Genomic DNA, 22,940 nt, shown 5'->3' on the forward strand with positions numbered 1-22,940 from the left:
TAATGCCTCCTAATAAGTTATTAGTCAGGTGATAATACGTACATAGATTTTTTTTAATTGTTGCTTTAAAATAAAATCAACAGTACATTCCATGTAATTACTCCAACGTCACACTACCAATAGGTACAGAACTTTGGTTTTACCCTCTTACAAAAAAAACCTCCACCACATTCTTATTTTCCTTCACTTCTTCATTTCTTAAGCAGCCTTTGCAAAGTCCAAGGTTCAGCTGCGGTAATGCGAGTAAACATGAAGTATTATCTTTATCTAAAGCACAGTGAACATCACTGAATGCTTGAAAGAGGAGCCTTTTTTTTTTTATTAACGTAAATTGCTTATAAAAAAACTCAGAATCCCAACATGTCTCAATGAAGCCAATCAAATACTGTATTTGCATTCTGCCTCCCTTCACATTCTCACCCGGCACATGCACAGTTTACCTGTCACACCAACCTGCCTCTTTACATTTAATCTCAAAGGGTTACATATAATATACTGTGCACCTCACCAGAATATAAGAGGATCCAGCTTGATAAAATCCATACAAAAATAAAGTTAATTTAAAATGACAAAATAGTGACTAACTATGAAATACCATTGAGTATTTTTTATATCATTTGGTTAAACCCCCAACCCAATGTACTCTATTATTGTTGTAAAACTGATGTGAGTCATTTTCTGATCTAATCATCGAGCTGAACTCTTGAAATCTAACGGTTGATAAAACAATTGCATTTGCCACAGTTAGGTGGTTGTATTATGTGGGTATGAATGCAACATTTCAAATGGCTCTTCTTCAGTCTTCTCTCATTGAGCATGCCGGTCCACTCCAAATTGCCATCTGTAGTACACTCTGCTTCACTCCTTTGCCTCCTGATGAATTTGCACAATGCTGTAGATCTGGACTTTAAGCTAGTGAGCGTTGTCTGGGTTTGATCCTTGGATACAGCTGGAAAGAAATCGAAAGTAAATTGTGCCCATACTCATATACTTTGTTTGATAAAAAACACTGCAAATTAATGTACAGTTGAAAAAAGGCCATGGTTTAGAAGTTTGATTGATCTCTCTGTGCCTGCATGGCCTGCATTTAAGTAAATAGAAATAATAATAACTAAAATTAAATGAGAGTCAGGGCTGCATCAAGGATTCCCCAAAAAAGGGATTAATATTTCCAATTCACTTTAGGTAACTTTTTAGTGTAAACACATCCAAAGTTTATCGTGCACAGCCAGCCCAGGTCAGAGAGTATGTGTTGTGGTAGCTAGTAAAAAAGGGAAATTTATATTAAAAACGCTTATAGACGGCAATAGACGTCCAATCAGTTACAACTAGGAGGCGCTGGAAGCAATCATTTGATTAGTTCCATTTCCAGCCACTCCCAGTTAAATTGGATTGGACGTCTTTCAATGGCAGTCAAAAAGTTAAGCTATGTAAGGTCACAAGAGATTTATAAAACAAAACAAAAATGATATGTACTTATTTTCATGTATGGCTTTAGTTTTCTTTTTACAATTTATTACAATTTGTTTTACAATATATTTCTAACTTTCATTTTTAAAATGAATTTTATTTTATTTATAATTATATACAGTATTTTTTTTTTTATTACTCATGGATTTTTAAAATGTGTGTTTATTAATTTAATTTTTCATTTTTAAATGTATCCATAAATTGATTAAATCATATTATTTGAAATAATTATTTTTTTGTTTTGTATTGCCAATCACAAAATATGTGCGGGCAACACTCATAATAATAATCAAAATCATATAATTTCCACATGAAAGAATTAAAAGACGTCTTTTTCCTCTGCCAAAGATACACCCTGCCAGCAAGTTTGATGACCGTGCAATTCATTCTGATGTATTACAGTATGATATGATTATTCAATCAATCAATTTTTAAAGTACACAGATTTTGATTTCTCCAATTTCAACAATACATTATAGAAAAGCCATAAGTAGAAATGTTAAATGAAAGTTATTAGCAAGTAAAAGACAATTTCATGTGTTAGTGAACTGTACAGTGTCGTACCCCCAGCAAGTTCCTGGGAACATATCCCTCACGATCTCCGAGTCGAGCCCACCACCACTCTGTCTCAGTGTCGTCACGCCGTCGCAGTATTGTGAGCGCGTCCCCCTCGTTGAAGGTAAGCTCGTCAGACTGCTGGGCCGTGTAGTCCCAAAGCATGTAGACCAAGCCTTTGTTCATCACACCCAGCTTCTCCTGTACACCTAACATAAATCCACTTGATGAGACAAAGGATATCCAAGAGGTATAATTCACATATTAATTGATTGGACTACATCTTCTGATTAAATAGCTACCTTCCATTTCCATTCTCCAAAAGCACCTACCATAGAGGAACTGAGAACATTGTGCGTAGCCTTCCTCCATTTCTTCACATTTGTCTGCTGCTGTTTCAACATCACTGATAGTTTGGGCAAAAATGGCTGCTCCTGATTCTACCAGCATCTTACAAAGGTGGACACTGTTACATGAAGCGGCACAGTGCAGAGGTGTCCTGATGAAAATGGAACCAAGAAAATGTGAGGAAAATATGACATTCTACTACTACTACTACTACTATGAAAAAAAATGTGATATAGGCACTCGGGATGGGTGATACAACACTTTTAAAACAGCACTATAATAATTCAATGTGTAAAGAATTCAACAATCGAACATCATGAATAATACAATCTTTCGGGTAGGGGTAATTTGACCACCAGATGGCAGCATAGTTCAATAATGTAGACACAAACAAAGAGAAGTTTCAAGACTACCATAAGTGGGATACACTAGCTAACAATTGGGAGCGGGAGGACAGGAAAGACTAGTGTATGACAGTGCATTGTTAGTGCACAGGATACTGATGTCAAGTAGGAAAACTATATTGGTACCTATTTGTGAGTTTATCTATTCAGTCAATCTAGCTCCTAACCTACTGGTAACAATAAGTCCACAATTAATTATTAGCCCTGGTACATAATTTTAAAAAAAATGTTTTTTTAAAGGGCTCTAAAGATCATTAGATACTGGCCCATGCGACATACAGTAGCTAACACATTTGAAGATGATGGGCTAACGAATGACAATGAAGTAGAACTTCAAAGTTGGTGTCCACAAGAACAACAACAACCTGAGTGCCGACTTTACAGGCCTTCAGCCTGGAAAAATGACTGACCAAAGTTACTGACCATCCATCACTGTCTGCTGCATTGACATTCACCCCAAAGTCCAGCAGAAACTTCACAATGTGGTGGTGGCCAGCACAGACAGCATTGTGAAGAGGAGTAATACCTTCATCATTCGGCATACTGGGATTTTCCACCTGATGATCAAAAAAGTGTTAGGTACATTCAAAAAATGCCAGTTTTTAGCTACTGTGTAGGATGCGATTTATTGGCATTAATGAAATGTCTAGCATGTAGACGCATCATATGGGTTCATAACAAAACTTTGGCTGTGACAGTAGTACTCTTTTCCCTATTTAAATAAGATGATATTTTACCTCGTATATAATTCTCTGTACCAGATCAAACTCTCCCTCTAATGACGCATCAAGCAACAAAGCTAGGGGGTTAAATTTGACTCTCAGTCCATGGCCTGTGCGCTCCGATGAAGGCTTCTTCAAGTTGGTTCGCTTAATCTGATCAGAAACCACGACAAGCATAAAGGGAACACAGAAAATTAGTACAATTTTAATTACATTTGCCATACTAATAATAGATTGAAATATGATCAAAAGTTCCACAAAAATCATTAATAAGTGAAAATCTTAGATTAATTTAATGGATGATAGATGTCCAATCATGTGCCTCTTTTCATCATTCTGTTGTCAATGTAAATTAATTTATCACTAGTAAAATGCTTGTTCATTCACTGCCACCCTTCCACTTCAAATGGATTGGATGTTTACCACTATGAGTGGCAGCCAATGAGTTAAAGACAATTAAAATCACAGCTTTTGTGGCATTTGTTTGACCATGTGTCAAGTTTTCAATCAAGAATGTTTCTTTTTCAAGCAAATACTATATATACAGTTGTGTTCAAAACTATTAAACTCCCAGTACCATGTGGTAGTATGAGTTTTTATTTTATTCATACTCAGATAAACTTAAGGCTTGCAGAAACAATCGAGAATTGTATTAGTCTATATTAATTGCATATGACACCAAAAAGCAAGTTTATTTTATATTTCATGCGGTATTTTATGCTCCTGAATTAAATGGACCGCTTGGATGTGTGTGGTAGCGATCATTTTATTTCTTCAATTTTTTGAATCCCACGCCATGAAAATTAATAACTTCTTGTTTTGATGAAGAATGTGAATGTGACGTCACTCGGGTCAGCATCTCACAATACAGCATTGCTTTATAGCATGCAGATGGACTGCGGATTCCGCTGATTTTGCGGATTAATTTGTTTATTTTTCGCATCACGCCAGCCAAATGTGCTGCAGAAAATTGTTGCTGCAACAGGGAGAGGCGTATGAGCCTTTTTGCGTTTCAAAAGGTTCTCATTCACCGCAGATATTGGCCAAAACAAGCCCTACTACTGTGGGACCATTGGACTTATGAGGAAGTGAGTCAACATCGTATTTTGTAATATGTCAAATACTGGGATCATGGCCCATGTTTTAATATGGAGGTGGCTGCATTTTGTGGGTGATTGTCCACCAAGAATGCCACTCGGCCGACGAGGGGCAGCTTGTCGCACGCCCCCCTTGGTCCTTTCGCGTGCCCGCCAGGAGAGCGCTATACTCGGCTTATCGCCCTCTTCGTGAGCCCGGTGATCTGTCAAATTTTCAACCCCATCAGAAATTGCAACTTTGTGTTAAAAAATGGCCGCGAATACAGCGATTACAAAGTAAACACTACAAACCTTCTTTAAACAAAGGCCTATTTACTTACGTTTGATCATGGATGGACATGTAGAAAAGTTCTCCTCAGAGACATCCTGCCATATTAGCTGCACAACAACTGCACCCCGCTATCTCACTGTTTACGTCTTCGCCTTGTAGTAAAGCATTATTTTACGCCATATTCGTGTTGATCATGTGGCAGCTAGGTGCTCCTTCGACGTCGGCCGGTTTGTCCAGCTGCTTCCACGGCAAACAAGCTCTCCTGCCAGCAGCAGGGGAACGAGTCCGGCGAGCTGTAACTTGCTCGCCGCTGGGCGGGTTGCCGATCGGCGAAGACAGTCGACAACCCCGCCGCCGTGTGATATGGTCCTGGGTAGTTTTGTGTGATTTTTCGCTTCGAAAGTCGAGAATAAGACTTTGAAACATCACTCGGTTTGGGTTACCATGTCGGCTAACTGTCACGCCTTGGTTTGTTTACGCTCTCCGAAGCCGGGGCAAGAAAATGATAAAAGCCGGACTAACTCCGGTGGCATAAAATATAGTTTGGGACATGCAAGAAGTGGATAGTTTTGATCATCATGGAGTAATTTTGCCATGTCGTACTGAATAAATGCGTTTTTAATATTTCTTATTCCATTTAGCATAAGACTGTTATTTCTCATGATCATACCAATTATCAAGCAATTGGGGAAAAAATACCCTAGCCCTATAATGGTAGGCGTGGCTAAACGGCAGATTAAAAGACTAATTTCTCATCATTTGCGCTTTGATATAGACCCTACCCACGTGACGTCACAGCTCCGCTCTCCTGAATGGTACCGCCCACTTATCCGTCAAAACATAGTGTTAACCTGTTACGGCTACATACATTTCTCCTATTTACGGCGTGTTTTTCTGCTCCTTAACATTAATAATCAAAATGGTGAAGGCGTGTGTGGCTGTTGGTTGCACTAACAGAGAAGATGGAAGGAGAGACTTGAAGTTTTACCGTATTCCGAGGGATCCAAAGAGGAGAGCGAAATGGACGGCTGCAATTCGACGTGAAAACTGGGCACCAAAAAATCACCACAGACTATGTAGTAGTCATTTTATATCCGGTAAGATGCATTTAAGATATACTTAGGGGGTTTTGGGCTGACAAATAACCACAATTAAGATCATTGCGAGGCTAATCGCCGACAACATACGACGTAGTACGACATAGTTTCAAATTCAAGATGTTTGTGACTTCCCTTTCTTCCACCATCGTTATTTTTTGAATAATATTTAGCTGGTACCAAGTGAAAGAAACTGGCCTCGTCTACGGAGCTGACGAATAACCATAATTAAGATCATTGCGAGGCTAATCGCCGACAACATACAACGTAGTACGACATAGTTTCAAATTCAAGATGTTTGTGACTTCCCTTTCTTCCACCATCGTTATTTTTTAAATAATATTTAGCTGGTACCAAGTGAAAGAAACTGGCCTCGTCTACGGAGCTGACAAATAACCACAATTAAGATCATTGCGAGGCTAATCGCCGACAACATACGACGTAGTACGACATAGTTTCAAATTCAAGATGTTTGTGACTTCCCTTTCTTCCACCATCGTTATTTTTTTTAATAATATTTAGCTGGTACCAAGTGAAAGAAACTGGCCTCGTCTACGGGGCTGACAAATAACCACAATTAAGATCATTGCTAGGCTAATCGCCGACAACATACACGTATGTATGTCGTGAGAGTGCTATCGCTAAACCATATAAACATTAAACGCCTTAACTCCATTGACAAACGACATGAAATACATTAGACTTGACAGTGGATGTTAGCAATAACAAAAGATTTTGAATTGAAAATTTCGTAACTCACCTTTCCAAGCACAAGATAGATTCCTGCCGAACGAGGACCTGTTTCACCCAACCAGCAACGAAGTATTTATAAGCCTCCAAGCTCTTGAAGTTTTTCAAATTTTCGTGGGAATAGGCTGATTTTGTGTGGACAAGATAATTGTAAATATCAGCGTAGCAGATGTCAGGCAGACAGGGCGAAGACAGTGGGTCGAAAAACATCGATTTGGGCATCAAATATGGATCTGGCGACTGTATAGAACGAAGCTTTTCCTCATAACGCCTTTTATGCAACAGATCCAGTGAGTTTGCGGCATCAGAAAGCACCGGGTCTTCCATGAAATGCATTTTAAATTCCGCCATCAATTGAAAACAATGCTAATACGGAGTCAAAATGACGGACAAGTGGGCGGAACCATACAGCGAGCACGTGGTTTTATGACGTTGGTGGGTAGGCTCTATAGTCGCATTGTCTCAAAATGTGATTCTAATTCACATAATAATGCTATTTAATACTTTTTTTTATCCTGTCGTAAGCGCTTTAAGTTCCTTATTTGATCTGTTTATCAACGAGACAGAAAATAAATGTCTGACTTGCTACAACATTATTAAATAATTTTGAACACTACAGTAATCATTATATTAAAAATTATGACTATGACTTTATTCATGTGAAATTAAAACTAAATTATTATTAGATTATGTAATTGTGTTGAGTATCCAGTGATATGCTTTACCTTAGGCTTTGAAGGTGGGGCAGGTGGTGATGGTGAAGAGGAGGCCGGACTTGTCACACTGTGGGCTGGACTACCACCGCTTTGATTGTTATTCAGATCTTCTAACTTATCGGGTGATGAGGGAACATTGGTTTGTGGTGATTGGCACCCATTCTTGGTCATGTCACCCTTAGTGGGCATCTCAGTGGCAGCAGCAGGTGACAAGCGGTGGCATTCTAAGTTCAAGTTTTGAACTTCTGCATCCTCTGTTGCCAAGCTGGTATGCTTTTCACCTGATTCTTGATTACCCTCAACTGAATGGATATTGTCTATATCGCTTAAGATGCAGTCGGGCTGGTAGAAAGGATTGCCTAAAATAAAATAAAGACTTGTATGTTGACTCCTGAACCATAATGTATTATTATGATTAGAATCACCGTAATTAGGCATTATGATCTTACCAGAAACTCCTTCCATGCCTCCAGCCAAGGTGTTAAACCTGTAGAGCACAACCAATACTTACCAATCTACAAATTTTCAATAAGGAGAATTTAAACTAGGCTTATACAATAGAATAGAGTTTAGTACAAACCTCTGGTATAATAGTTTTTGAATGTTTGGCCCCTGTGGTCCCTCGGGTTCAGTAATCGAGCTGCGCTTCTTCAGAGGTCGCGGGGCATTGCTGAGACGACGGCGGAGGACTTCCAGATCAGCATCATTTTGGTAGCGTAGTTGAGAATGGGCTTAAGAAAATGGATATAACATAATGATGTCAAATGTTGTTGCTGATGCCACGTAGTCATTAACTCATACAATGCCATTGACCACAAAGCCGGGTGTCGGAATCGAGAGCCAAAAATGGTACAAGTTCAACAACATTTGGGACGTCCACACCCAATCTTGCTCTTTCATGGCCACTGAGTGCCCTACTCATAGGAAAAACTCATTTTATTCAAACTGGATTAGGAATAAAATTGCCTTAGTGGATACTGTCAATGCATTATCAATGAGATATTTCGTTGTCAGTGAGCGTATATGTTGAGAAAAGTACGGTTGTTCCGCTCCTGTCATGGCAAAAGAAACTAACCTGGACCTCGTGACTCGACTCCTATAACCCGCCTTGCTAAAAATGATTATCGTATTGTATTGTTCGTGCGCAAACTTAACCCAGTGCAATTTGAAACTTTAGGTTTGAAAACTGTACCACGTACGCATTTCGTTGTTTTGTACGTACTAGACCTTGGTTGTAGAGTACATATGCTGTTTGTTTACATGGTCATTGCTAACATTAGTGTGTGCTTCAATATTTTGATCCTGGTTGCAGCACCACTTTTGGCCATCAATCTTGCATATGGCTCCTTTAAATGACGAGGCCTGAGATAGGGCTCATAGATAGGAAATTTTCACAGGTTGAGTCGATCCCATCTGTGAATCTAACTCATATCGGACCTGATACCCAGAGAGGATCGGACCAGCCCCACCTAGTTTGAACTGCAGGTGCTTGAAAATGATTGATTCATCCTGTACTACCTACCAACTGGAGTCAGCTTTGTAGGACTGAGCGGACGAGGAATGTTGTCCACGCTTGGAGGAGGTATGATTTGCCCTTCCATTGTCTCAACTCCTCTAACTCCTTTCACTCCTTCCTTTTCTGTAACATCTTCTCCTGTCTTTATTCCTCCTCCATGGAGAAATGGAAGAGGGGATGGAGATGTGGAAGACGTGGGCAGGATGGGTTTCCCATAGACTGTAAAGGGGGGGGGGGTTGTAAAACGATCCGAAGAAGCTGTTCCCCCCCCCCCCCCCCTTTAATCACAGTTAAAAAACAACTCAAATTGACTGTTTACTTGCCTGCTTTAACGGTACCCCTGTTGCTTAGTGAGCCATAATTTTTAGCCTGAGGCTGCTGGAGATACATGCTGTAGATGGAGCTGCTGTTCATTGTAGCAGGACCCTTTCTAGGAGACTGGGGTCTGGATGGATGGTCAGGGACATAAGGACGTACAGCTACAGCTGGAGGCGGATCTGTTCGTTCACTCTGAGGTGGCAAAGGTGAAGCCTGGGGGGGATTGTTAGAGCCTATCAGAAGAGACAACAGAAACCCAAAACATGAGTAAAGACATTGATGATGAGATTCAGCAAACTGCATCACAACATAGCTGCGGTCTTATTCTCTCTTTTCTATGCTGTTGCTATGAGTATGTACTTTATGGCGGTGAAGGCCCAAGTGTAGCGCTTTATGGTTGGCCACTGTGTCTGATATTACCTTGGTTTGAATTTGCAGGGACAGCAATGCGTTGTTGAATTTGCTGTAAAGAGGAAGAGGAGACTGAAGAAGTTGAGGTGGAATTTGCAGTACTGGATCGGGGCCAGCCCAATGTGCCAGGAGCAGATCGAGGAAGGGAGCTAGTAGAGCAGTGATTCCCTGCTGCTTGGTGGGTGGCGCTGGGGTATGTGCCATAACCAGATGGAAGATTCTAATAAAGATTGAAAAGAAATAGGAGATAGAACACATCCCGTTATGCCTCTGAGGACCTTGCATTGTGCAATAGAAAAACATTGTTTTAGCATTCAAACCCTAGTATTATTTTGTAACCAATAAATTAAAAATTGAATCCTATCATGAAACGGCATGTATTGCTCTCTGTTATCGACAAGATATTTGAACATCCATAAAAAAAATGTTTTAAAAATTGTCTATTGTCATTAATGTTTGCCCTGTTGGAGTTGAGCATACACCATTGCAATCTATACAATCTGTACATTTGATGCTTTGTAATAAAAATAACCATGCGATGTCTATAAAGTGTACCTGTTCTGGACTGTTGTTGGTCCTCCAGTTCGACACATTTTTGCCAATGGTAGGCCATGACGCTTCACTAGCTGGAAATGCAAGAAAAGATAACAAGTTACACAAATTTATGTTCATATCACATTATTACAAAAATTCAGGAGAAGCAGGATTTGAAGAATTGTTAACTCCTGGGTTAGTGTAAAAATGATGAGAGGGCCATGTTGCATGAAACTACCACTGGCATCCAGAACTGTAGCCAAACCAGACCGTCTACACTTTAGAAAATTGAGTGTTAGAACGTCTGGGACATATCCCATCAAGCACCTTTAAAGTCCAACATTCAGTTGTCAAGGTTCACAGTTTATTTGGTTGAAGCACACAATGACCAAAGAACTTTCCACAACAGCTCAAACAGGTGTTTTGTCACAGCAAGCACAAGCTTCAGTATACAGTACATAACTCATTGTCTGGCATTGACAGTGGTAGATGTCCAATACATTTTGACTGGGAGGGTTGAAAGGATCATTCGATCACTGCCAGCCGCCCGGTCAAATTCCATTGGACATCCATCACCGTCAATGGGAGTAAATATGATATCTGAAATCAAGCCATCCCAGTTCAAATGGATTTGATGTCTATCACTGTCAATTGCAGTGAATGAGTTAAAGAGCCAATGATGATCTGTAAGTACTGTATATAACAATATGTAACAATTAACAGTCATATAAAGGATGAAGAAAATGATTATATACCCAGGGGCATGCAGAATTTTGTGGTCTGTGCACCATTTTTTTAGTCACATATAATCAGGGGTGAAAGTGGGCTGGAATGATCCTGAACGCCATTCCGGTATAAAATTCGTAATACAGTGCTTTGATCCCGAAAAAATGACGGCAACTGTCAAACTTCCAAAAAAAAAAAAACCTGCCAGGCACCAAGCACAAGCATCTCCAAGAAGAAAATGATGTACTAACATCAGATTTACATACTGTACACAAGTGTTAACAGGAAGCCTGATAAAGTGCTTGTGTGGCATAATCAGTTTCCAACAATATTTATTATTTATTTATTTGAGTTCTTTCTGCCCAGCGTCTCTCGTCTCAGTGGGAGTCTGACGAGTCGCGTCGAAGTGCGCAGCGAACCAACGCTCCTGGACTCTAGTTGTGTGTTCAATTCGGCTGACGTAATGACATGTGATCAGCACGGATAGTTACTCTGATTGGTTCAAATGCACATGTTTCTGGGACAGCAAAAAAAAAAAATAAGAGAAAAAAGAAGAAACTTGTTGAATTAATGCGATAAAAAAAGGCGCTGCATCGGAAAATTGATCAGATCTTTAAGAGAAAGAAAAGAGGCTTATTTTATTTGCTCTGATGGGGAGGTTCAGAACATAATCCATGTTATAATGCCTGACCCCAGAAATAATGAACAGAAATTTTTAAATTTGAAAGCTTTATGTGGTCCTTAAACGTAATATAATAACATTTTTTTAAACAAAAACAAAAAAATGCACATACAGTGTATCACAAAAGTGAGTACACCCCTTGCATTTCTGCAGATATTAAGTATCGCTATATCTTTTCATGGGACAACACTGACAAAATTACACTTTGACAAAATGAAAAGTATTCTGTGTGCAGCTTATATAATAGAGTTAATTTATTTTTCCCTCAAAATAAATCAAAATATAGCCATTAATCTCTAAACCCCTGGCAACAAAAGTGAGTACACCCCTTAGAAACTTTTTCCCTAAATGTCCAAATTGAGTACTGCTTGTCATTTTCCTTCCAAAATGTCATGTGACTCGTTAATGTTACTAGGTCCAGGTGTGCATAGGGAGCAGGTGTGTTCAAATTTGTAGTGCAGCTCTCACACTCTCTCATACTGGTCACTGAAAGTTCCAATCTGGCACCACATGGCAAAGAACTCTCTGAGGATCTTAATAGACGTATTGTTGCGCTACATGAAGATGGCCAAGGCTACAAGAAGAAATTACCACTCTTACATTAGGCTGTTTTACCACTAACTTCGCACTACAGCTAGAATATCACTCTCCTACAAGCGGTAAATAACTTCTGATTCTGCTGTGTTGTGATGCTGCGTAGTACAAAACGTAATTTTTTTGGGTTTATTTTGAATATTTTCTTGTGCATCTTTATTATTTAATTACTTTTAAGACCTAAACATTAAAGATGCAGTATATTTAAATAAATACATCTTAAAAACCAATCTTTTTCACTCAATTCCAATCCCGAGAAAAAGCAGGCCCCAAATATGTTGAGTTTGCATACGGCTTTTTTTAAATGAGAAATTGAATGATTATTTCTTAATCAGTGCTACTGCACTAGCTTGCTATGCAATGAAATGATTTAGAACTCCCCCTCTCTCTAGAGTGGTGGAGTTATATAACTGGCTGACACAGTTCAGTAAAACTCTAGTTACAGAGGTTGAACTCGGGGTAAGTGGCCTTGTCCGTCACTAATGCTTGGTCTATAAAGTGTATATGTGCTGCCATAAAAAATGTAAACTACTGCATTATGTAGCTGGCAATGAAACAGTACCATATTAAAAACTCAGCTTTCACTGGCAAATGTTTAATCTGAGCAGTGTTATCTCAGCATTTGGAATGGCTCTCTGTAGTACAACCATGGCACAGTACTGACACAGACTAATACTTATTATCTACTAAGTCCTTTGGTCAGTAAAGATCAGATGCACAAAATGTTGAGCGCCACTGCACTATCCTGCTGACCTTTGGATGAAAACAGTGACAACAGGAGGCAAACAGTCAGCTCTGAGCAGGGCGGAAACTTGGCTATCTGCCTTGGAGTCCAGATTATTGTGAATCACTCCACAGTACTGGCCATTACATGATGCCCTACTGCAGAAGACTACATGCTGACACTTCTATTTATTTATTTATTTATTTATTTTTGGATCGCATTATTATTGTTTTGTGAATGTAAATGAGTTCATCACTAGTAAACATCCAATCCATTTGAACTGGGAGGCTGGGCGCAAATTAACATTTGTTCATTTGCTACCAAACCTCCCACTTTAAATGGATTGGATGTCTAGCAATGTCAATGGCAGCCAATGAGTTAAAGTTAAAGGTATGTGATACTAGAGCAAGATCTACTGTACAGCAGAGCTTCCTGATGTTCGGAAATACTGAGTAAACATTGACTTGGCATGACTCTCTTATTGCTATTGTTAAAAAGACTGTTTATTTTTAGAAACATTATCAAACATTCCCTTCTGATATAAACCAGGCCTCCAGAGAGAAGCTATGGTTTGAACCTTTTTCTTTGCAAGTATTGCCTCAAGAGAACGGCTTTACTTAAGGATTTACAGTTGTAGGTAGTGTTGTGTGATATAGATTTTTTTTTTTTTTTTTTTTACGATATTGGGCATTTTATATCACAATATGCCACAATATAACAATTTTTAACATTATTTTGTGAACTGTTATTCAACAATTATAACAGCTTTTCAAACACTCACTTTGTTGTGGAATTGACAAACTGCCACAAATGTTAAATGTATCAATTAGTGCTGCAAACAACAATTACCCAGTGTAAACAGAAGCAGCACAGTAACATACATATTTTTGCTCAAAAATGCAAAAATATACAGTATATCAATTAATATTTGTGACTAGTAGTTTTGACTTTCAAGACTCCTATATATTAAGTGATCATATTATTATTATTATTATTATACATTAAGTACAGTGTTGTTAATAACGGCGTTAGAGAGAATGGCGTTACTAACAGCGCTATTTTTTTTTCAGTAGTGAGTAATCTAATCAATTACTTTTCTCATCTTTGCAATGCCATTACCGTTACTGAGGATGTAAAGGCGTGCGTTACTATGCGTTACTACGTTGGTTGAATGACGCGAGAAAAATGAGAGGGACACGGACTCACGGAGACGAGAGGGCAGAGAGGGAATGGGAAGGAGGGTACGCCGTTGCAAACGCAACGCTAGGTGGCTCCAATAATATTTGACTGTAGCCGATAGCCTACAAACTACACCCACATGATGCTACGATAGATATCACATGTATAGAGAACTAGTTGCGAAATGATAGACTCGCTGGCGTTAGTAAACAGCCGCCAACTTAAAGCAGTAAACTTCTCAGGAAGGCTCTGTTGTAGAGAACCTTCCTAGTGAACCTAAGTATTTTTTATCTAAAATACTCCTAAATCGGCAAAATCTTGACTTGAATCTATCTTTAAATGATGAAACAATTTTAAAACTTTCACGTGCCTTAGGTTGACAGAAGGGAACTGATGCAATAACGGGAGCAACATTTACAACTTTAACGGTTGATTCACAACATTATATGGCTTCTGAACATAGCAAAGGTTACTATCTAGTTATCCCAATATCCGCAATACCCCTGTGTCTAGTTAAGTTTAGGGAAAAGAATTGGGCTAGGGCCAATTGTGCCAAAAACCCTTCGAACTTCAAACAGTGTGAACTGGCTTTGTTGTTGTTGTTTTTTTAATGAAAAAAAAACAAAACAACACATGAAAAGTGACACCAGTTACTTTGCCAAATAACTAGTTACTCTTACATTCAGGTAACTGAGTTACTAACTCAATTACTTTTGGGAGAAGTAATTTGTAACTGTAATTAATTACCTTTTTTAAAGTAAGATTACCAATACGGATTAACGTTGATATTGGAATCAACTGTTTTGTCTCTGTTCGGTGTGGATTATTTGTGTTGCTAATTTCAATTGTCTTGCATGTATTACTCATGTAGGGTTGACGGGGAAGCCAATGGGCTATATTTTGAATGGCGATAATGAAATCTTAATGCCATTTGGTGGTACTACTGTACTATGACATATGCAATCCCAAAATGTAGCAAGACAGCGAAAATCGGGCACCATCTTCTGCCTAAAATGGGCATTGCAGGAACAGGTCTATTTATGGCGATAATAAAGATAGACATGTAAAATGTCGAGTTTCTGTTATATTATATCATCAGATTGTACAGAACTAGTTAGAGGTATAAACTACTAATGTAAATGAAAAAGCACTGTTCATTATTATTCTGCATTAAGATATATGCTTATGCAGTAAAATTATTGGTGCTCCCCCTGATTCACTGAGTGCCTCTGTTCTTGTAGTTTGTCTATGTGATTTACAACTCTTTAGTTTCTACTTGAAGTAAGCCAAGACCATAAATAGCTCCGTGGCATTTGCTTTGGCATTTAAGATTACAATAGGATGGCTGGAGTACATGATTTAATCCTTGATCTCAGAACTGTGAGGCGTCATGGGAACAAATCAACCATATGCCACCCCCACTAAACATACATATCATATACTGTAAATATGGCCTTGTTCATATATTTTGGAATTCATGCCAACAGACCGTGACCGAAATGAAGAAGTGAGGAGCTCTGAGCTGCTTCTTGCAAGACTCACTGTTGTTACTCTTGTCCTCTTGAGGAGAAAGAGGGCGCTCGCCTAAGTCATTTGGCTCTGAAAGGATGATGTCTAAATCTGACACTTTCCACTGCTTGGGAGGCTTTCTGATGCCAATCTTGTCCTCGTCTGTATGACCACACCAAAAGCCACAAGAACAACCACAAAGCACAATCAACAGGGCACCCGTCAGAACAAATAATGGCAACAGGACCAACGGCAACAGTTGCAGGCAAATTTGGGGAAATGATGTCAAATTCCAGCAACAGTGACAAACAATCACATTGGGTGATCAAACAAACGGCAACAATGAAGAGTAACGCCAAGATTGATGACAACAAAAGACAAAAGGAAGTGGAAGAAGGAAAGAGACAGAAAAGCAGCAAGTTAGAGGATTGCAAGCTATCGTAGGAAGAAATCTTCAGTGCTGTAAAAAATGAAAAAATTAATACCAACCTGATTGGGAACGGATGTGACTGAGCTGTGAGGGCTTGGGTGGTGTATCAGATGACAGGTTGTACCCTGCTTCTTGTACCCCTTCGAGTGGAGCCTGGATGTAAGGGCAGACAGCAGCCACTCGGCCTGAGACTCCACCACTTGGACGAGAAGAGCTTTGCGGAGAAGGTGGGCCTTCTCCATTAATGCGGTTCAACTACAAGATAGAAAGTAAAATATGAAGCAGGTAAACAAATAGTCATCTTGAAAGCACAACGTAAAGGTACTTCTGCTCTCTTCTTGTGCAGTCTCTCCCTTAGGTCTCCGATACGCTGATCCATCACTGTCACCTGAGCATTCCTCTTGTTCAGCAGTTCTTTGTTGTGTGCTAACTTGCTACTCTGCTCTAGGTTGTGACGATTGCGAGCCTGATACGACAACAATTTTTAGAAAATCTATTTTTCTCAAGAACTAAAACTTTGAAAAAGGATAATTTCTAATTACCTGCAGCTCTTGGTAGAGTTTCCTTAGTTCTAAGGCAGCAGGGCCAGAAAGTGCGGATCCTTTCAATCCAGTGGGGGGTCTGTTGGGTACCCCCTGCTGGGAAGCAATAGAATGCAGCTGAAGGCGTCCTTTCCTCAGATCCTCCAGCTGTTGGGTCAACTGGTGAAGCAGTTTAAAAATACATTACAAATAATTCCTATAGTGACAGGACGAACTTGACTCCTTAATCCCCCTGAGATACCTGGTCGACTCGGGTAACGGCAGACTGCAGCTCAGCTTGCTTCTCCTGAAAAAGGCTGCTAACATGTTCAATCTCTGCCGCTGGAACGGGAAAAACATCATCAATGATTTGTTAACACTGGAAGTCCCGGGTTGTTTTGGCTATAAAGAAATACCAGAAAGGCGTCAAATGACCCCGATACCAAACTGACTACATGGCTTTGTCAAACAATAGACCACTCAAACAAGCAATAAAGCAGCCAACCCATCTACACTCTCCTGTGGAGTTGCTGCCAAGGTGTAAAGGGGGGGTTTCACTCTGGATAGCTGCAATTAGCATCTTGAATATTTGCAAATCCAGGGCTCCCTTGGCTTTCTCAAACACGGAGGAAGACAGAGTTGTGTTCTACAACATGATTGACATGGCAGCACTGAATGCATATGTGTTGTATCAGGCATGCACTGGAAGGCAAGAAAGACTGGTGGATTTCTTGGTGGGTCTTGCAAAGAATTTGGTTCATTCTCATGTGGGCGTGAAATGTGCAGAAGGAAAAATTGCTTCGGCAACAGCTCCAACACCTAGGGCTGAGTGTCATAAGTCACCACATAAAAAATGTTTAGTTTTTTATTACACCGTCCCTTCTACTGTAGGCAAACTGCAGCTTTTGGAATATGTGAAAAGGTTGTCTGCCCGATTGCCTGCCTGAGCGATCCACTGTCCGACAAAGCCAAGGCAGCCCTTGCCTGCAAACACTCAAGATGCTAATTGGAGCAATCCAACCTTGTGGTTTTGCGAGTGTGAATGGGAATGACTAATGAGGACATCAATGCACACAAAAGATATGCTGATTAGGGTTAGATGATCCTTCTCTGGATACAAAGGGGATTTGTATCAACTGATCCACCCCTGGTAGTTCTAGTGTTAAAATGTTCACTTTCAGCGTAAATCACGTCATCATTTTTTACCTCATTGGCTGCAATTGACAGCTCTAGCTGTCCAATCTATTTGATTGGCAGTGAATGAACGAACATAAATGAATGTTTAATCGCTGCCACTCTCCCGCTTCAAATTGATTGGACGTCTAATAGTGATAAACTCATTCAAATTCACAGCAGAATGGATGATTGGATGCCACACAATTGGAAATCTATTCATCATCTTGGTAAGGGCGAAAAACGCTCCATTTTTTACAGAGGCATGCGTAGCTGGCGGCCATCTTGGGTGGGGCGAAACTAGATCTCAAAAAGTACTTATTGAGCAGCAACACCACGTTATTTCTCAGTACTCTGGTCCTCCGAATTACATAAATACCGGTTACATCATTTTAGTGCTGTATAATAGTATCGATATCGGTGCAACACTAGTATACAGTACTGTGTGTTCAGACGTACAGAGGTTCCCATTGATTAGTTTACTGTAGTCCACTTGTCCTCTCATAGCTCGAATCTTCTTCAGCTTTGCCTCCTGAGTTTCTACTCTCTCCTTCAGCCGCTGCAGTTTCTCAGCTTCAGACTGAGAACAGAGGGGGGGGGAGACGTATTGTAGAAATAAGAATTTAATCATGTACTTTGTAGAGGTTTAACAAAGAATTGATTTGAATTGACAGATCGATTGATTGAGTACAATAAAATAGAAATCTATCAAAATCACTTTTAATATTCTGATTTGTGAAAAAGAATGGTTTTCATAAAATGACTCAAATGTTGGAGCAACTAAATAGTCAGTAACATCAAAATTGCTTTGTTTGGCAAACTCATCTTTGTCGCATAGTTCTGTTTTCCTTCGATGGGCTAGTATGTCTCCCAATTAAGACTGATACGATGATTGTTTGACTAATCAGCACACTATTTGATATCCAGTTAATCGACAATTCATCTAAAACAGACATGTCCAAAGTCCGGCCCGGGGGCCAAATGCGGCCCGTGGTCAAATTTCATCCGGCCCCCAGCCTCTGTCAATTAATCAATAACGTCTGGCCCGCACACAGACTTAATAAGTCGGTCAGCAGTACTGCTACCAGCATATGAAGTAGCTTACACACTAAATGCTGCTCCTCATTTACCCACTAAGAGGCAACAGCACTCTAAGCAACATTACCCCGTGTGACCCTTCCAATTTTCTAAAATGGCGACAACAAAAAAAAAAGAAAGTTGACTGCGACGGCCGACGCTTCAAGGATAGGTGGAAATTTGACTATTTCTTCACTGAAATACGCAACAACTGTGTCTGCCTCATTTGCAGAGACAGTCACTGTTTTTAAAGAGTTCAATGTGAGGCGATATTACCGAACAAGACAAGACATGTACGATAAGATTAGTGCTGCAATGATTAATCGATTAACTCGAGTATTCGATTACAAAAAAATATTCTAATTAAATTTTGTTGCTTCGAGTATTCGTTTAATTAAAGTGCCGTTTTAATGGTTCATTTTTAAAGTGTTAGCAATTAGTTTTATTGATGAGGGTGGATACACTGCCCTCTGGTCTGCCTCTTTTCACATGGCTGAATCCAACTGCTCCCTGTTAAGACCAACGTAAGCTAAGTTTTTTTTTTAAGCTAATGATTTTTAATGCATTCTTAATTTAGTTCATAGGTATATTTAGCCGTTTTTTTTTTTTTTTTTTGTAGGAATTTGTGTCTGAGCCATTTGTTAAGAGCATTTTAAAAAAAACAAAAAAAAACATTAGCATTTAAGCTAGCGGACTTTTTCTATGTAAGTTAGCCAGTTGTTCTTTTGTTGTACATTGATCCTCATAAAAAAAAAAAAAAAAAAAAAAAAATATATGTACGTATATATATATATATATATATATATATATACATATATATATATATATACACCGTTTGAGGCTCAGCTCAGGTATTTTAATTTTTCATGTTCCTTATCCGATTACTCGATTATTCGAACTAAGTAGACCATCGATTAATCGACTACTAAAATATTCGATAGCTGCAGCCCTAGACAAGATTACAGGGAAGATATGCAGCGAGAAATTGAAGAAATTGAAGCAACTTGAAGCTAGTGAAATTTCACAGCAGCAGTATTTCGCAAGAGCCCAAGAGTCAAAAGAGAACGCCACATAGGCTAGTTGCGAGATTGTTGAAAATATTAATTAAAAACATTAATAAAGCAAATGTGACACACAGAATGGCTTGCTAAAATTTGCTTTAATTGTTCTACGTAAAGGACGTCAGCCAGGATCGGCCCCCCATATTTTTACCGCACCAAATCTGGCCCCCTTTGCAAAAAGTTTGGACACCCCTGATCTAAAAGAAAAATATCTACAGCTACGAATTAATTTTCCTCATTTAAATTGATACCAAACAACCGGTTATATATCTTAACACTTTTTCTTGTAATTGTACTCCACAATTGTTCAATAGCTATCACATTTTACTTTGGCATGCAAAATTGCCATCCAGCTCTCACCTGTGTTTGCCCATTGTTGGGTCTGCCCCCACTTTGAAGATATCTTAGCCTTTGCTCCTATTGAAACAGAGAAGGAGAATATACAGTAGGAATTTTATTTAAAAAGTGCAATTAATTTGCTCCCTGAAATAGTCCCACTTCAATGTGAATTCACATATTTGGTTAATCCAGTGCTTCTCATTTACTTTCTGTTACCCCCCCCCCCCCCCCCCCCCAAAAAAAAACAACCTCTCTGCCGCCAATGTAAATAGGTTATATATTGTCTACAAAATTATTAAAAGTAAAAAATAAAAAAAATAAAAAACATTATAAGTACACCTTTGCATTGTGCTTGTTCACATAAAAATAGTAATATAGATAAACGTACAATAAAATTATACTTTAACATTTTTGTTTGTAACAGAAAAGACAACGCGCATGTTTGCCTGACTTAAAACAAAAATTCACATCCAAACTAAACACTCAAGGTATATTTTTTGACCATATTTATACTGAAAAATCAAATTCAATAAAATTGATACATAATAATTAAGTCACATTGATTAGCAACAATAACTCTAGAGTACAATGTGCCAAATAATTTGACCGCTAAAGCAAAAATATAATAGAACAAAAACGAAGTGTCATTGAACAGAGGCAATTTCAATTTTGGCTGCAGGCGGTATCAGCTGCTTTGCTATGGTGTAGGGCAGGGGTCCCTAAACTACGGCCCGCGGGCCGGATACGGCGTGCCTCCACATTTGGTCCGGACCCTGAACAAAAAAAGAATTTAAAATTTTTTTTTTTTTAATTTGCTGGCTTTTTTCTGTGAAGAACCCATAGAGGGTTATTTGGTTATTATCTATTTAATTAATAGTGTTATTATATTATGTTATGTTATGATTATTTTTATTTAATTACTTTTGTTCCGTGAAGAATCCAGAAAGAGTTATTTGATTGTGGTTTCTGAAAAACAATACATTTTAACATTTAGGCACTCCTGCAATTGTCAAACCTTTTCTGTTACAAACTGACCCCAGCCCCTCATCAGAGAAGGGAAAAGTTATGTGGCCCTCACAGGAAAAAGTTTGGGGACCCCTGGTGTAGGCTTATTTTGCACTGAGCGGCTTGGTATGACACCTTATATGATGCTAACAGTGCTTGCTGGTTTACTGATTAAACACAAAGCGGGACGATTGTGAGCAATATTCGGCAGGTTTTCGCTGAAAAAAATTAAGCGATATATTAATACGATTGGGGTCTAATATCTTAATTGATTTGGCTTCAGCTGTCCACTGCCAACATTTTTAAACACAGTAAACATATTGATCTTACCTCATCTCCCACTGTATTAAAAGTGAACCCAAACGCCACCCACGCTTTTGTCATATTTCCTCGTCTTAGCTCTTCAGATTAGATCCTGCTATTTGCTGTGTGCTCTTGTTTGATTAAAAAATACTGCGCACACTCTGAAAATAAGAGCGCCACTGCCATCCACTCAGTGGATGTGCAATTTCACCTTATTCTAGTACGGCAAATATGTATGTTCCCCGAGGTCACATGAGCCCCCCCTGGCCTCGCTTTGTGCCCCCCTGGGGGTGGCCCGCCCCACTATTTGAGAAGGACTGGGTTAATCCAACGTCCTTAATTGCCACTTCAAACGAACTTGCTCCTCCGTTTACATGCTAGCTCCTCCCACCAGGAATTCTCTTGAGAATATTGACAGAGGAACTAGGCGGGAGGAGGTATATGTTTATAGACCGTGGCGAGAACAGAGCACCCAAAATGCTTTACCTAAGTATTGGAACAGCTGGGTAGGGGAAAGTAGAGTGTTGTGCCAGGGGATGGAGTAGTGCCTGTTATCCAGAAATATTGAATAAGTAACTAGGTTTTGAGATTTCTAACATTTCTGAGATTAAAATTATCTATGGCACAATTTACCCAAGTGTATTTACTCCAATGGCACAATTTAACCCACGCCGGGGGCAAGTTGCATAATATAGAAAATGATGTCCAATATGGGTGTCAAATATGATGTTATCTAAAGGAATCATGTTTTTATTATTTTGTGAAGTAGTGTTTTTTTAATATGTCAAAATTTGCTGATCTAACTGACTGCACTGGAGGCTGAACTATAATGAGGCGCTTACGTTTAAACCTGCTAAGAGAAACAATAATTAAAAAAAAAAAAAACATGACTATTCGATTATTATATTCATTTGTTGGCATATTTAAGTAACAATCCCCTAATGACTTTAGCCAATATGAGAACAGTGTCTAAGGGGGGGCACATGGAAATTCAGTTTGATTCAAGTTGCGTTGAACTCGATTAAATGCCAAAAGTCTTTGTGATACACATATTGCACTTGACAATATTATAATATCAATAATTATTCCACTTAATGTGAAGATCTACTACAGAGCCATGCTTTGCAATGCCCCCCCGCATGAGAACTGTTTGCCCTTGGTGACTCAAACAATTTACCTACTAGTATCATTAGGACAAACAAAGCCCTACACCAAAATGAAGAGACAACTCAAAGCGCAAACTAAAGCAAAAAAAAAAAAAAAGACCAAAATAAAGAGAGCAGCCAACATAAAGTAAAGCCGAGCCACGATCAGGTAATTATATTACAATATTGTACGTTATTTTAAATTGTATACTATCTGTCTCCATTTACAACTTCATTGGCAATATGCCTGCTGTGTTTTTTAA

General features: G+C 39.0%; 1 protein-coding gene across 3 annotated transcripts in view; it reads right to left on the minus strand.

The window, feature by feature from the left end:
- Window positions 1-800: 800 nt before the first annotated feature.
- LOC130930835 (apoptosis-stimulating of p53 protein 1-like) overlaps window positions 801-22,940 on the minus strand; it is a 53,400-nt gene continuing 31,260 nt past the window's right edge. For 2 of the 3 annotated variants that reach the window (XM_057859021.1, XM_057859023.1), the window contains 19 exons: window positions 20,246-20,302; window positions 18,207-18,327; window positions 16,837-16,916; window positions 16,596-16,754; window positions 16,379-16,519; window positions 16,113-16,308; window positions 15,657-15,785; window positions 10,231-10,301; window positions 9,685-9,895; window positions 9,270-9,497; window positions 8,953-9,165; window positions 8,011-8,161; window positions 7,880-7,917; window positions 7,440-7,789; window positions 3,515-3,652; window positions 3,201-3,334; window positions 2,358-2,524; window positions 2,035-2,234; window positions 801-949 (listed from right to left, as the gene is read on the minus strand). In XM_057859021.1, the coding sequence (XP_057715004.1) occupies window positions 908-949; window positions 2,035-2,234; window positions 2,358-2,524; window positions 3,201-3,334; window positions 3,515-3,652; window positions 7,440-7,789; window positions 7,880-7,917; window positions 8,011-8,161; window positions 8,953-9,165; window positions 9,270-9,497; window positions 9,685-9,895; window positions 10,231-10,301; window positions 15,657-15,785; window positions 16,113-16,308; window positions 16,379-16,519; window positions 16,596-16,754; window positions 16,837-16,916; window positions 18,207-18,327; window positions 20,246-20,302 (2,826 nt within the window). In that variant the 3' untranslated portion in view covers window positions 801-907. The remainder of the gene's footprint in view (window positions 950-2,034; window positions 2,235-2,357; window positions 2,525-3,200; window positions 3,335-3,514; window positions 3,653-7,439; window positions 7,790-7,879; window positions 7,918-8,010; window positions 8,162-8,952; window positions 9,166-9,269; window positions 9,498-9,684; window positions 9,896-10,230; window positions 10,302-15,656; window positions 15,786-16,112; window positions 16,309-16,378; window positions 16,520-16,595; window positions 16,755-16,836; window positions 16,917-18,206; window positions 18,328-20,245; window positions 20,303-22,940) is intronic. The other variant, XM_057859022.1, reaches the window with a different exon arrangement.

Source organism: Corythoichthys intestinalis, chromosome 15 (genome assembly GCF_030265065.1).
Source record: "Corythoichthys intestinalis isolate RoL2023-P3 chromosome 15, ASM3026506v1, whole genome shotgun sequence".
NCBI lineage: Eukaryota > Metazoa > Chordata > Actinopteri > Syngnathiformes > Syngnathidae > Corythoichthys > Corythoichthys intestinalis.